The 15158-nt window shown below is 36.2% G+C and overlaps 1 protein-coding gene across 2 annotated transcripts in view; it reads left to right on the top strand.

Annotated features, from left to right (window-relative positions):
- The first annotated feature begins 10071 nt into the window (after window positions 1-10071).
- Window positions 10072-15158, top strand: part of SPHKAP (SPHK1 interactor, AKAP domain containing) — a 50204-nt gene continuing 45117 nt past the window's right edge. Inside the window, exon 1 of one of the 2 annotated variants that reach the window (XM_034064070.1) lies at window positions 10072-10171. In XM_034064070.1, the coding sequence (XP_033919961.1) occupies window positions 10088-10171 (84 nt within the window). In that variant the 5' untranslated portion in view covers window positions 10072-10087. The remainder of the gene's footprint in view (window positions 10172-15158) is intronic. The other variant, XM_031047257.2, reaches the window with a different exon arrangement.

Here is a 15158-nt window from a genome sequence, read left to right as displayed (position 1 = left end):
ATATGCCATAAATTCAGTGAAAACCAATGGTCACATTATTCACATTCTTCATAGAAAGTAGCATATATGAACTGTATCAGTGGCTTGCATGATATGATTAAAATATTAATATAATTACCAAATACAAAATTTTGACACTTTAAAAATTACTTATATGTAATTTTTAAATTACATAAATTTTAAATTACATAAATTACCTTACATAAGTTACATAAATTACAAAGAAAAAGACTGCAGAAATCAATACTATACATTGTGGAACAGCTATATCCAAATATAAGAGAGAGGTGTCTTTGGGTACTACCATCAGTAGCTGGTTTTTATTTCATACAAGTAAAATTAATTCATAGATAAGTACATACTTGCTGAGTGCAACAAATGATTTCCTGATTCAGAAGTCATGGCTTATAAGGTACTCTGTATTAGAAAAATAACTGAGTTGCCACTTCAAAAGTAGAGCTGGATCATCAACAAATAATACAAATAATCATCCAAGTTGACTAATTGAAACAAACAAACCAAACTAAACACGCAAAAAAGAGGTCACAGGATGAGGTCTGCTTTGGCATGGATTGCTTTTGGATACACAGAACTAGAACTATTAAACTGCATCTTTCTCCAGCTGAAGTTGTTACAGTGGTCCTCCATTAGTAAAACAAAAGTAATTTTGCAAAATCTGGATTTAGAGTTCATACCTTTTTTTTTTTTCATTTGTATCAAAAATACTTGGACTTTGCAGTGCTGCTCAGAGTAAAACCTATACACATGCAAAGACATGAAACAAGAGGCAAACTCTGCTCATAATGAAGCTAATACGAAGAGCATGCCAGCTGCTGGGCTCTGCTGAAGCAGTGTAACATCACTGCCCCAGAGACAGTAAGCACCTTCATCTTTATTAGTATTGGGAGTTATGGTCATTTGGTGTTTTAGGATGCATTATGAAATACTAAAATTTCCTGATGCAATATTTTTATTTTTTATAAAAGAAACCTGGACAAGCTAATGGTCGTGATGCACACGATCAATTTAGATACCCTTTCTGCTGTACAATCCAGCTACATGGTCAGCTTCCCTGCAGATATTGTAGGATCATTCCTGGATTGTGGTGAGAATGAACTAGTCTGTATCTGAACATCTAATTCAAACACTTCTATCTGCAAGGACCAAGCATGAAAAAGAACTAGTAACATCTAAGAGCAATTTATTCTTTCTCAGATTCCACACAACCAAATTGCCTCTTGATTTCTCAGTGGATAACTAAAAATCCATGTCTATACATGGTCTGGCTTATACTTTTGCATTAGGTGTAAATGCAATAATAACGTAATACTAATTAGGCAAGTACTCATTTACACACTGCAGGTCACAATAAGGACATGACAAAGACAAAATTTGTAGTATCTTGACAAAATTATACAAAATCATTTTGTATCATATTAGAAGCCAAGATAATTAGAGGTATTTTCATTTTGTTCACATCTCGGACAATGTTATTTTGCATTTTAAAAAACTCCATGCTTTTCAACAAGTGGGTTTTGAGGCCTTGTCTTCTAAAAGTTACCATAGTTACCTATTTACTGACATATTAATTTAGCATCAAAATTGTTAAGATTTTAGTTCCTTTGTGATATCAGTAGTGAATCAGAATTGTTCAGGAATATTTCAGGCATCTAAAAAAAATAAGATTTGTTTTGAATGAGCAATGACAGAATGTATTCTTTGACTTAAAATAACTTCAGAATATATCCTGATATTTTAACTAGATAGTTTACATATCTGACTGCAAGCGGTCATAGAAACAATTCTGTATTAAAGAGAATAGGAGATTTCTGTGAATATTTTAGATGAAGACACTTATTTTTAGCCTATTGTCTTACTTATCATAAATTAATGCAAAAACATACTGTTTCCTGGACACTATTATAATCCTAAACGTTTTGAAACATTTAGCAGGAATCTAAACCAATTTGGCTTTCGCTCAGATAAAAAGGGCTGGAAAGCAGAATGGAGTTGAGGAAATAATACATTTACTAGTTAGGTACTTTTGAAAGTTCTTTAAATACCCTTAAAGTAAAATATTCACCATAATCAATTTGAGTTTAGTGGGAGCCACCATCACAGTTACATAGAGTAGGTTTGAACAATTGTTTTTTGAACATAGAGATGTGTGGGTATACTGCCTGCCCGAGGAAGTAAATGACAGTAGACTATGAATTTTCTTATTTTTTATAGCTGTAGAAATTATTTTGCAATTGGGTAATGTTATTTCTGAGAACTGAGGAAGGAGCGTAGACTCTCCATGGAAGAGTATCTACTAAAGCTACTAAAGATTTGCTTACAGCAGCAAAAAATAAAAAAGAATAAAAAAAAACAACAAACAAACAAAAAAAAAGAAAAAAGTAAGAGAAAAGAAAAAAAATGGAAAGAAAAAGGGAAGAAAAAAGAGGGAAAGGAAAAGGAAAAAGCTTGTAATGGTTTGATGATTAGCTCTGTAGCTTACTGGTGGCTGGGGAGTCTTCATGCAGTTGCAATAAATATTTTATTATCATTTCCTTGAGTATTCAGCAACATTAACTTCTGTGATATGGAAAACTGCATCTTCAACTACACTAAGATGAAGTCAATTCTAAGATCTCATGATTTGTAATGAAGAACATTATGCAGCATGATAGCCTCTTGACTGATCATACACATACTTTTCTTCCAAGAGCTCAATCTGTTGTATAATTCAAATTGAGAGTTTAACAATTTGTTTTTCCAGTATCTCCATCATTTTTCTGTAACAGCTTTGCTCTTTACCTTTTTTTAAATTGGTTGAAAGTGATTTTGTGACAGTAGAAAATATTCAAGCTTTTTCCCTAAAATATCTGGGGACAAGTCAGCCCTTTATTAATCTCAGATTTCCAAAGACTGACTTATTATTTCACAGGAAATCTGATACAAAGAATTTCATAAACTGACAAACATTAGAAACACACTGTACAAAACATGAAAGCAATGTTCACCTTCCTATCACGCACATAATCCTGAGTACCTACCAAATTTCAATTACACTTTTACAGTCTACTTGATTTGTAATCAATCTAAATAGGAAAACAGTGGAACAGCGAGCAATTTTTGATTAGCTACATGCATTTTCTATCCAAATGAAATCATGACATGCATTTACTTTCAAGTTATGAACATCTCTGTCACATATACTTTCAGTATCTGTCTTGAATTTAAAGAATGAAAAGCTTTTATAGAGTAGATTTGAATCTTTAAAAGGTAAACTTTAAGGAAAGGTGTCAGTGAAATACTTGACTGAACATGTTGCCTCTTGTTGCTTTAATGCTAAGAATCAGAAATGCACTGCATGGGTCAATGGCAAAAGCAGGTTTAGAAGCCTGACTGTGAGGTTTGGCTATATAATATAAACAAGATGCCAGAAAATGCTCAGCAAATCAGTTAAACCAAGATTAACATCCTCCATATGAAATTACCCATATCTTCCTATGTCACATTCTACTGGTTCCCCTGAAATGCCAACCTCACAGTTTGTGCATAGCCAAAGGATGAGAGGAGCAGTCAAAGAACACAAGCTTTTTGTTAGATACAAGAGACATTTTAAACAGATTAAAAAATTACTTGGTGGTTTATGGCATGAAAGCCTAATTTGCAATATCTTTGACTTCGTCTTGAAAAATGCTGGGAATTTCCATTTCTAGTTGAAATCTGTGGGAGCTTCTTGCACATTTGTTATGTATTTAATTTGGACCAAATTTCACCAGATTACAGCTATGTCACAATGTTTTTTCTATTACCTTTAAAAGAAGTAAGATCAAATAACATCAAACCCTTGGCATATTACACTGTGCTGCACTAATAACATAAACTTACATTAAGAATAGACTGTGGCATCAAAAGTGTAGTAATAATGTATGTTGCTTAATAAATACACAGTCATGAACTATCTTGCTTGAGGTGAAAACCAAGCGTTTTCTCTTTGTCCTCCTTTCTGTAGCACAAGAAAAAGTGGTGTTGTATGTTACACATGCATATGCTAAGTGAAGAAGGAATTTTTTGTGGGACATTTTTTTAAGAATATTTTCTGATATTGTATTTCTTATTGTTGACTTAGTAAGCTTAAATAGTAGCAAACCTATTGCTTTGCTGTAGAGGGAACGAAACTATTATTTCTGTAATATTTCTGCCTGGATATAGTGAGTTCAGTCTTTATCTCTCTAAAATCATCTTCCTGACCAGCACTGCCTGCTTCGTGATCAGCAGTGCCCACTTAGGTTATGTACATACAGAGCAATTAGCTTGAAGAATCTTATCTTTCCTGCAGTCAAACATCAACAGTGTCTTAGTTTCCCACCTAGCTGGAACTCCAGATGTGGGTATATATCTCAGATCTACAATCCTTGCTTTTAAGGCAGAAAAGCAGTCTTGACTATCTTTCAGTTCACCTCTGTAAGGCGCAGTCCTTTAGCCCTCTAAGAATCTAAGGGTCTGTTCCTTAATCTTTTCCAGGTTCAGTCATTCTTCCTCATCAGACCTTGTCTAGTCCCTAGTTGGGCTTCTTTTTATGCCTTCTAAAAATCCTTGAAATTAAGAACTTTTCAAAAATTATTGTTACCAATACTGCACCTACATATCATTCTAGATATTTTCTTTCTCATTGCCTTATGCACCCTGACAGGAAGTGATCTCATGGCTCCTCATATGCTTTTTCTGTAGTCTCTTCTCACCAAGGTCCAAGCCTGTCCTTTCTAGAAGGCTTTCTTAGTAAGTAGCCATTCTACCAGCATAACAAAGGTCCACCTGGGATTGTCCTAATAGGTGGGAAAAAGGCAGGATGGCTATCAGCTATATGCAAAAGCCCAGTTGACACTAGGTTGTCTCTCTGTCAGCAAACTACTGAAATATAGCTAAACATCAAAAACCCCTCAACACTGTCACATGTCATTCAGGTACTGATTGCCAACTCTACGATTTGATTGTCATCTCTTTCATCTGAGTATGCCCTCCATAACTATTGAATGTGGGGACGTTTGTCAGACTTGTACATAAAACCTTGGTTTTTTTCCTTTGATAATTCAATCAGTACATAAAGGAAGGAAGGACTAAGTAGATCACATAAAATTTACTTAGCCTGGTTTACATTCATTCTTCAGTAAAACATGTCTGTTCATTTACAGTATTTTTAAAACATGATTTGAAAGAAGGCTGATCACTGCTAATGCTTGCAGGGGCTTTTATATTTGTTTGCCTTTTGGTTTTTGCTTTTTCTTTATTTAGAGCAGAATAAAGACATTCAGGGCTCTATGAACATATGAACATGAAAGGGAAAGGTTTTTTTGTTGTGTGGTGTACCATGGTATGGGTTGTCTTTTCTCTGCCCCTGTTTTTCATTAAAACATAGCTAATGACCTGGCTTTTTGCATCTGTGTCGTGGATAAAAATGAAATGTAAATCAAGAGTACCCAACAGACATTAAGAAATGAGCAATCTGAATACAAAGCACTTAAACTTCTACTCTTTTTAGTGCAGATATGTAAAACTACCAACCCAATCCCATACGTGTTAGACACTCAGATCTGGTAATGATGGAAAGTATTCAGTATTTTCAGTTCCCTGTGAAGTACCTTACAAGATCAGACCCTGATTTTGCCAGTGATTATATTCTGCATATAGTTCCAAATCCATAACAAGACATTTGTTTGAGGTATTTATAGAACTTCTGTTTGACTAACCATCTGTGCTCTGATGGAAGTATACACATGGTTGAGACTGAATAAAAAACTATTATATGGATTAAAATAGTAACTTTGACACTGCTACATCCACAGATTTTACTGCTAGTAACTGTTGACCTGTTTACATGTAAAGGTGAAACTTTAAATTGTAAAATCTGAAAGGTAGCATGAAGAAAGAGTGTGACTAGTCTGTCCACTTCAAAAAGGCTTTGAAGTTAAGGGATGCTCTTTGAATGCTGTATGCCTTTCAAAATTGCTGCTTGCTTAGGGTCTGGATTAACCTAGCTGCCTTCCTCAGTTTCTGAGAAGCTTTCAGATACATTTGTGAGTGTAAAGGTAAGAATATGCTAGGGTATTTTGCCATGCTTTCACTTGTCTCAAATTCCTGTTCCAAAATGAAACTCATTCCTTTTTTTGTTGTTCATGCTATTCAATACAAATATTAGCAAAACATTACAGATGTAGCCAGTTATAGCTTGCAGTAAACTGCACTGACCAACCTTGCAGTGTTCGTTCAGTTTGCTTCTTTCATCAAGATTATCTTTTTCATGGATCAGTATGTTTTATATGTTCAAAATGCTGAGATTAGGAATCATAATGAAAAGATTAGAAGCACTAGGCTATGATAGGATTGGTTCAAAAATTATATGTAATGGTCACTTATTATTTATTGAAATTGCTCCTTAGGAAAGATTATTGCACAGCAAATTTTTGGAAGCTGTTTATGCTTGTGCAAGATGGTAGGAAATTGAAGTTTCTGATATTGCTTCACAAGATTAATTTTCTTTAGGGATAACCGGGGGAATTCTTCAAATTGCCTTATCTTAGCTGATGTAACACCATCTGCCACATCTGCAAAGATTATCATTATTTTTAGAAGATGTGGTGTTTGGGGCTTTTTTTTTTTATTGAGTCTTGAGTCATCAAGGTCAGTAATTTTGAATTATTTAGAAGGAAAATAGAGGCAATTGTTTTGCATTTTGCTCAATAATAAAGGATGTATTATTGCAGTTAGTGCCGTAAACCTCGTAACTATTTGCTACCATCCTCTAAATTAAAAAAAATAAAAAGTTTGTATTTTTCATGAGAGCATTTAGCTTTGTAAGAAAAAAGTATCAGCCAAATTCATGAATCAGTAAGGCAGCACCTGGTGGCAAATAAGAGACTGTGGGGACTTTTCCGGTAAAGGCAATATTAATGTGAAAATGCTGTATTTTTTAACACTGGGTCATAGGTCCAGGTTCCCAGCTTCAGTTTCAAAAACTAAATTGTAAATTAGGATCTCTCACATGAGCCATCCTTTAACAGAGGCTGCTTCTTATGCCCGTGGCCTGCAGTGATAGCTCCAAATCAGATGAGCACATCTAAGTCAGATAAGCATTCTCCGTCACATAACAAATGAGGGGATCCAAGGCAAGGTGAGAATTAGGACCTAAAACCTTCAGCAGCTTGCTTTATCTTATAATGAAAAGGCTCAGATCTTTACCATATGCCTGAAAAGTCTCAAAAAGACTAGAGCTTTGTATAAACTCTTAGCATGAAGTAATGAACATAGTAGGTGAATACAGACCTATCATTTGATGATGAGATAACTACATCTCCACAGCAGTTTCTTTCAGCCTCCTGCTGTCAAGAAACTAATGAGAGCAGGCAGCTTCTCAAAGACAGAATAGTTCTTCTCTGGGGAGTTAATGAAAAGTAGGTGTATCTTACTGAATTTGCTACAGAGCGAAGGTGGCAGAGCTGTATGGCCCGAGGAGGGTGTCTTGAAAAAATCACATACATTTTGAAAAATAAAGCTTAGAAGGGGATAAAGAGAAGAAGAAATCTTAATCTGAGATAACTGAAAAAGAGATGTTGTAAAGCCAAACCTGTGTTCCATGTTGAAAGAAAGACCCACGAATCTAAAGGTATTTAGACAGAACCTCATATCCTGCACCTTCCTGAGTTATGGAAGACTCAGGTGTGTAACATTTATGTCACTCATCATGCACGTTTAACAAACTTCTCTATATTTACAAGTGAAAAGTGGGCTTATTTTGGAAACAACACAGATTTTGAAGGATTAAGATTTTAAAGATCTTTTCCATTTTCCACGTCACTAGGAAGACAACTTTACTTCTGTACAGAATACATAATGTGCTACCCTTTACTGAAGCACCATCCAGAGATAGTACAAATTTATAAATAAACATGACTCCTCAACCGTATTTTCCAGCAATGCTTTAATGCACTATTCTATTCTATCTGCACTGCTTAACTAAAGTCCAAAAAAGACCTTCAGTTAGTGTCCATGCTATCATCTTTGCTGCTTTTAGACTCAGCAACACTTGATGCACCAGAAGTTCCTTTCCCCTGCACACAGTGTAACTGAGAGCCAGCAGACATTATCAGCATATCAAATCTCAGTATGGCAAAGCAATGGCAAAACCACTCAGTCTTTCTCTCAGTGAAGAGCAGGAGAAAACAATGGCTCTTGTACTTCAACCTGCAGGTCAGACTTCATTTGTAATTTACAATTAGGTTGCAGAAGTGATGCATCTTATAAAAAGAGGCAATGCACAGCTTCTTCTGTGAGTACTGAGCTGTACTTAGTACAGAGGCTGGACTTATCAAGGAGAGTACTTAATTTACTTATACAATTTAACTTACTTATACAATATCTGACCCTCTGAATATGATGGCTTGTTTGTAATGAAGATAGAAAATCAGAACTTCATATGTTTAACACCCCATATTTTGTTAAAGAGTTCTGTGTAGTCTGTTGGAATTGATGAAAGATTATTTATTAAGCCATGGTTGGTTGTTACAATCTATCACAATGTGTTCCATATCTTCTCACAGATGACTTGCAATAAATTAAAGGCACTCTAGCAACCCAATTTGGGAAGCAGAACTTGAATGTGTAGGGCATTCTTTCCCTAGTACATTTCTGGAGAAATATCCCTTTAGCACTGAGTCATCTTTAACTGTAATCACATCATGTCCAGAAAGAAAGGCTTCAAACACGTTGCAACAATATGTCTGTGTCATGGTTTAAGTCCAGTCTGCAGCTCAGCCACACAGCCACTCACTCACCCCCACCCAGCTGGAGGGATGAGGAGGAAAGAATTGAAAGAAATTGAAAGAAACTCCCACAGGTTGAGATAAGAACAGTCCAGTAACTAAGGTATAACACAAATCACTGCTGCTACCACCACCAATAATAATAATAATAATAACAGAAATAACAAGGGAAGAGAATATAATATCACCTGCCAACTGATAACACTCAGCCTGACTGAGTAGTGAGCTAGCCCTTCCGGGTAACTCCCAGTTACATCCTGGGCATGACATGCTGTGGTATGGAATACCTCCTTGGCTAGTTTGGGTCAGGTGTCCTGTCTCTGCTTCCTCCTGGCTTCCCCTCCCCCCTGGCAGAGCATGAGACTCACAAAGTCTTTGGTCAGACTAAACATTACTGAGATGCAACTAAAAACATTGGTGTTATCAGCGCTGTTCCCAGGCTGGAAGTCAAAACCACAGCACTGCTCCAGCTACTAAGAAGAAGAAAAATGACTGCTACTGCTGAACCCAGGACAGACTGTTACATGGAAGGAAATCTTACAAGACTAGCCTGAGCTATTCCAAAATAAGTGTGAAGGGTGGTACCAGCTGTACATGCAAATGACTTGGCTGGGGGAACTTGTTTCTATGATTTTGTGTTTCACATCTGCACAGTCCCAAAGCAAATATTGTCACCTCTGTTGCATGTAACTGATTTGCAAACCAGAGAATATGCATGACTTACCTTTGCTCTAAATCTGCTAAGTATCAAGCTATTCCACCTAGATTACAGAATTCAACCACTCCTGTTGTGTTTTTTATATTTTAATTACTACCCCCCTACCTCTATCCAGGCAGGTAAAAATGCAGCAAACCGTTCTTTTTTCTATGAAGCTAATTAATGCAGAGAGAATTTAATTTGCTGTTCTAAGATGCCTGCTTATAAAAACAAGCTAGTACCACTTTTTACAGTGTCATTCAAGAGAGGCAGATATGATTATAGGTAGCCATATGCTATCCTTTAATCTTCAAAAGACGTTGGTCTGCTATTTTATATCCAAAGTATGTAGCTCAGGAGAGTCTTCCAAAATGAAAAAAAAAGAAACAAAAAACAAAACAAAGTCATAAATAGGTTAGTGACATCAGCAAGGAGAGTATAGACAGCTTCTTATAACCTAAGTTACATCTCTTTACTGAACTGCATTTTTCTTATCTGTTGAGGTATCTATGTAGCTGAGTCACTGGAAAGGTTTTGGGTGTCTGTTTCTTTTTTATTCTTCAGCAACTTTGAATCTCCGCTGATGCATGAAGTTCCAGAACACCAAGGCAGCAGCACAGACAGTACGGCAAGCAGTTTGGGAAGCTCTGTCACAGCATGTAAGAAGGTAACGCCTATGTTTATGTTATATTCAAAGTATCCCGAGTTATAGTTTTGCTATTTAGCTTTTGTCATTATTGGGGAACAAACAAATTAACCAATGCCAAAAAAAAAGGACTGATACAGAAAAATAAATTTGGAGGGCTGTTATAGTATCTTGGAATTTTGTCTCCCTGGTCTGTACTGGTCTGGTCCTAAAATATATTACATATATGAGAGATAATCTCCCCCTGCAGATTTCTGTTTTCCCTCATTAACTGAGTGTAGGAAATAAAAGCAGTGCATGGAAAGAATACCTTCAGGACTGCTCTTCAACAGATGGCAAGTTTCTGGGATGCAGTCTGAGGGTCCAGAGCTTTGCTTCTCTCAGAAATGGAGGGGTCCTTCATGAAACAGCTCTTCTGCCTTCCATCATATCTGACTGGGAAGATTTTCAGCAAGCCAGGAGATCATATAGATTTGACTGATGCTAGCTTTGTTGCCTAAAAATAGGTTTATATAAAGTTTGTAATTTAGGGGGGGGGGGGGGAAGTATGCCTGTTTGTATGTGATTAGAAGGAGCCAGATATGACTGACATTATTTTGTGCATGTAGGTAATTTCAGTACAACTGGAAAGACACAGGTGAAGAACATGGATGATTGCTTTTATTCTTTCTCTGCAGTGCCCGATTATGGCTGTATAGTCTGAGGGAAAGAGGCACTTCCAAAGACCTACTGAGGGGGGCAGGCCATCTTTGATCTCTCACTTTGCAATAATCCTCAGAGATTTATTGTCTCCCACAGGCATAATTCTAGAGCTGATGAGAAAGCATTTGTTCTAACACAGAAATGTTATAGAACTTCACATTTCATTCAGTTTTTCCATAATCCTTTCTTTTTCTTTTCCTCCCACTAGTAATGTTTTCCATTTGTGGATTGTTAGGTGGTTTTGTCTGTTTGTTTGTTTAAAGAACAGCTACATATATTTATATATGTAAGCAGAGAGAGAGAGAAAGATAAAACATGTAGAAGGTAAAGATTTATCTTCATCATCCTGAAGAACCACACTGTGGCTGTGGGGTGTGAGTATTTCCTGTCTACAGAAATCTTGTTAAATGTAAAATCATGATCTAAAAAAGAACTCAATAAAGTGATGTATACACTGGGACTGAGCTTCCCTGAGTCCCCCCAACGTAGGAAAAAGACAAAGTGTCAATATTTCATTTGGTCAAAGGGTTTGTTTATTTGCAAAAAAGTACCTGATTTTTAAAAAAGTGCTGCTGACTGTAATTGGAATCTTCATATAGGCATAAGAAGGCAGAAAATCCACTGTGTGGGATGAGATCTTAGATTTTAATTTAATTTCAGAGTTATCTATTCTATGTAAGACTGAAGGACAGTGGCACAGCACTGAAGTGCTACACCACTCTGTTTACAAATGCTTCCAGCTTGGTCACCTTCAGAAGCACCTCTCTCTTTTAAAGGCTACCCTTTACCACAAGATTTTGAGCTGCTTCAGGTATCTGATCCCTTACATTTTAACTTTTCATTGTAACACAAATCAATTTTATGATTGTTGGCACAGTAAAAGAAGTGATTAGCTTCTACCAATTCTTCTGACAAACAGCAGGATGTTTAGGGCTTCTTTACAGCATTGTCACAGACTGTGTTACTATTGCTTTTTTTTCTCTCTCTGTGTGTGTATGGAAAAGGATGAAAAATTACAAAAAATAGCCCATTACCCTCTCTTTTAGCCTCTGCTAGTTTCAGTGATTTTGTAAGTTAGATGTGTAATTGGTGGTAGAGTGGAACACTATGGGCTGCTGCTGCAAGGGAACAATTTACATGGTTGACTTGCAGGTTTGAATAATTGTATTTGACATGAGCAGCTCCTGTCAGAAACCATGTGAGATGTGGCCTACTAGAATACAGACCAATCTGAAAAAATGCAGAAAATGTGCCCCTTGATATCTCATCTTATTCTGTATGTCCCACTTTCATATCTCTTTTTGATGAGAAGTAATTAACCAAAGCAATTAAGATGATAAGCCATGAAGGCGCAGATGTTTCATTTGTGGAGCAGAGTCTTTCTAATGTTGTCTCAGTTATAGATATTTACTGTATTTTAATGTCTTATGATCTAAATCAGGGAGCAGGAAGCTGTTACACTAAAGTTGTATGCAATATTTTCCTCTGGGAAAGAGTGACTTTTCTAATCCACACTGCTAGAGGCTGATTTAGTTCATTGGTTCACAACACACTGAGTAATGCTGACGGCTGAGTCTCTATATAAGAATGGAAAACTTTTTTTTAGAACCATGAATTACTGCTGATTTCATATTTAGTGCATGATGCAAATTCATCCTGAATTATTTTCCAAGTGTGATGATCCTACTCTGAACCAGATATACAGCAGTATAGCGTGTGCAGCTGTTACACATAAGTATGGTCAATGAATACAGTTCTGCTTTCAATTGTACTTTTGCAAATCAGAAGCAACCTCGCTGAATTCAGCAAAATTGCTAAAATGTATGTCAGTGAGATTGGCCCAGAACTTGTCTCAATTAGAAAAGAATGAAATATAAGATAGGAGGGGAAATTTTGGCCAGTGATACTGTTTGCCTTAATAGTGCAGGCTACATAAAGAAGGATGATGACTGACAGCTGAAGTAGTACAGGTTTAGGTTTCTTATCCTTTGGTACAGACCAGCTCAGTATATTTTGAAAATATGCTTATATTCAAAAATGGCAATTGGAATGTACTGATAGTTACATCTCTGAGGGATACCAGTTCTCACATTGCATTTGATTAATTAGCCCTGTTAATTTAGACCAGCTCCTTCAACTTTCAATCATTACAGTCATACATAATTTTACTATAAGGACTTCAGTATGAGGACTTTAAAAACATGAATATCCCACCAAGATTTAATACATATGCAAACTCTCATTTTATATAAACACATGCACCTCGTCAACAGGAAAAATTGCCTCACAATAGCACAATGCAAGGATTACATTCATTCTTACTGTATGTTTGTCTTTGCCTGTGATAATGTTGGTGGCTTACCAAAGAAATATACCCCAAAGTTGACATAGCATTACATGTGTATTTTTGCATAGCAGCATGATCAGTATTGTGGGGTGACCCAAATTATCCTTCCTCCAAAGAAGTACTAATCAGAAGGTTCTGAACAATACCAGGTCTGAAATGATCATAATGCAGAAACTTGCATTTCATAAGGTAAAGTTTAAACTCATCTAAAATTTACACCTCTAATTTATATAATCACGGAATAGCTAGAGTTGGAAAGGACCCTAAGATTATCTAGTTCCAAAATCCCTGCTAAGGGCAGGGATCCCTCACACTAGACCATGCTACCCAAAGCTCCATCCAGCCTGGCCTTGAACACAGCCAGGAATGTATTCCTGCCACTGCTTATTCAAATGTCACTTTCTGTTTCCTGAACACCCCTTGATATGTGTAAAACTAGACCATATGCAAGAAGGTCTCTGCCACATGTTCTTGCAGTGCTGTCTTTTCTAGAATAATTTCTGGAGGCTTTCCAGATGACTTTGGGCCAACCTTTGTTCCTTAGATTGCTGACCTCCGCTAGCTTCTGCTGTGTGTACTCAAGTATATCTGGGTTTGGTTTTTTCACCTATCTTCTTAAAAGCCAAATTGCTGCAAACTATTTTCTCCAGCCCTCACTAGTAAAAATGCTATGCCATTATACCCTCTTCACATTTCTGGCTGCATTCTCAAGTGCATGTGCAGAACTACTTATGCACACATGAGAGAAGAATCTGGCCTAGAGAAAACATCATTCAGCTAATGTTTTTTATTTCCTTGAAGTTACTTAAAAATCACACACTGTCCAAAATTTCTGTGTAATAATTTCTGCCCCCGATTTCAGAGTCTATTATGAAAAAATACATACGAAAATAAACTTCAGTGTGGTATAAAGCCTTGCAACTCATAAACCATCCTGAAATGACCAAAGATTGTCAGCTGTGGCCTGACCAGATTAAAAGATTTGTCAGGAAAGTTATTTCTTCTGTTAGTACTTTACCAGTATTTACTTCCTGATAAAAAGATCCTCTGAAAGAAAGAGATATCAAGGGCCAATTAACATCCCACAGATGGAAAACTAGGTGAAGTTTGGACTGCCCAGCTCATTTTGTGGGTTTATAATCTACAATATACACCTGCTATAATATAGCTATTCTGAAACGTTGGGTGTGCACAGCAAGTCCTTATGAGACAGGAAGTTTGTTTCTACATGATAATTTCTGGTTTCTCAGAAACTGACTGAGATTTGGGAAAGAAAGATCTAAAATGATTAAGGCTGAAGATAAATGCACTCTGATTTTTAAGGAAGTGAAACAAGACTGCTTGTAGCAGCAAAAGCTATTTGAGCTAAAGAGAACTGTTTCCTATGTATGCAAAATTATGTTTTAATAGGTAATTAGAATTTCAACCTTTGAGGATGAGAAGATCTAGAATCAAATTAAACCTGAAATCAGATGTGTAGATATATCATAGAATAGTTTGGTCTGGGAGTCACCTTAAAAATCTAGAGTCTCCCCAGAGCATGTCTTCCAAAATATCCATTTTTTTTATTAAAAACACATATTTAAAAAAAGAAAACCCATAACAAGTTGCCGAAGGATGGTAATTTTTGGATGATAATTTTTTGAAAAATGCTTGATTCTAGATTTTATAAACCATCTTGCAAGGGCTTAGTGTTTCCACATTTGAAAACATTCCTTTATATATATATATATATTGTTTGTAACACTAATAGAAAATTGTTTCTTTGGGATATGAGATATATTATTTTCCACATTTAGCCTCAGCGTTAGTTATGGTGGCAGGAATCTTTTTGCACGGAGACAGGAGGTTATGAAATTTATTGAGCGTAGAGTCATTTAACTGGTAGACAAGATTAGCTAGCAGTGTCTCAGAAGAGACTGGTGGTGATGTGAAGCATTCATGAGTCTTTGTCATTCT

The sequence above is a fragment of the Melopsittacus undulatus genome, chromosome 6 (genome assembly GCF_012275295.1).
Source record: "Melopsittacus undulatus isolate bMelUnd1 chromosome 6, bMelUnd1.mat.Z, whole genome shotgun sequence".
Taxonomy (NCBI): Eukaryota; Metazoa; Chordata; class Aves; order Psittaciformes; family Psittaculidae; genus Melopsittacus; species Melopsittacus undulatus.
Note: the sequence above shows the minus strand (reverse complement) of the source record. Positions and strands in the feature narration are given on the sequence as shown.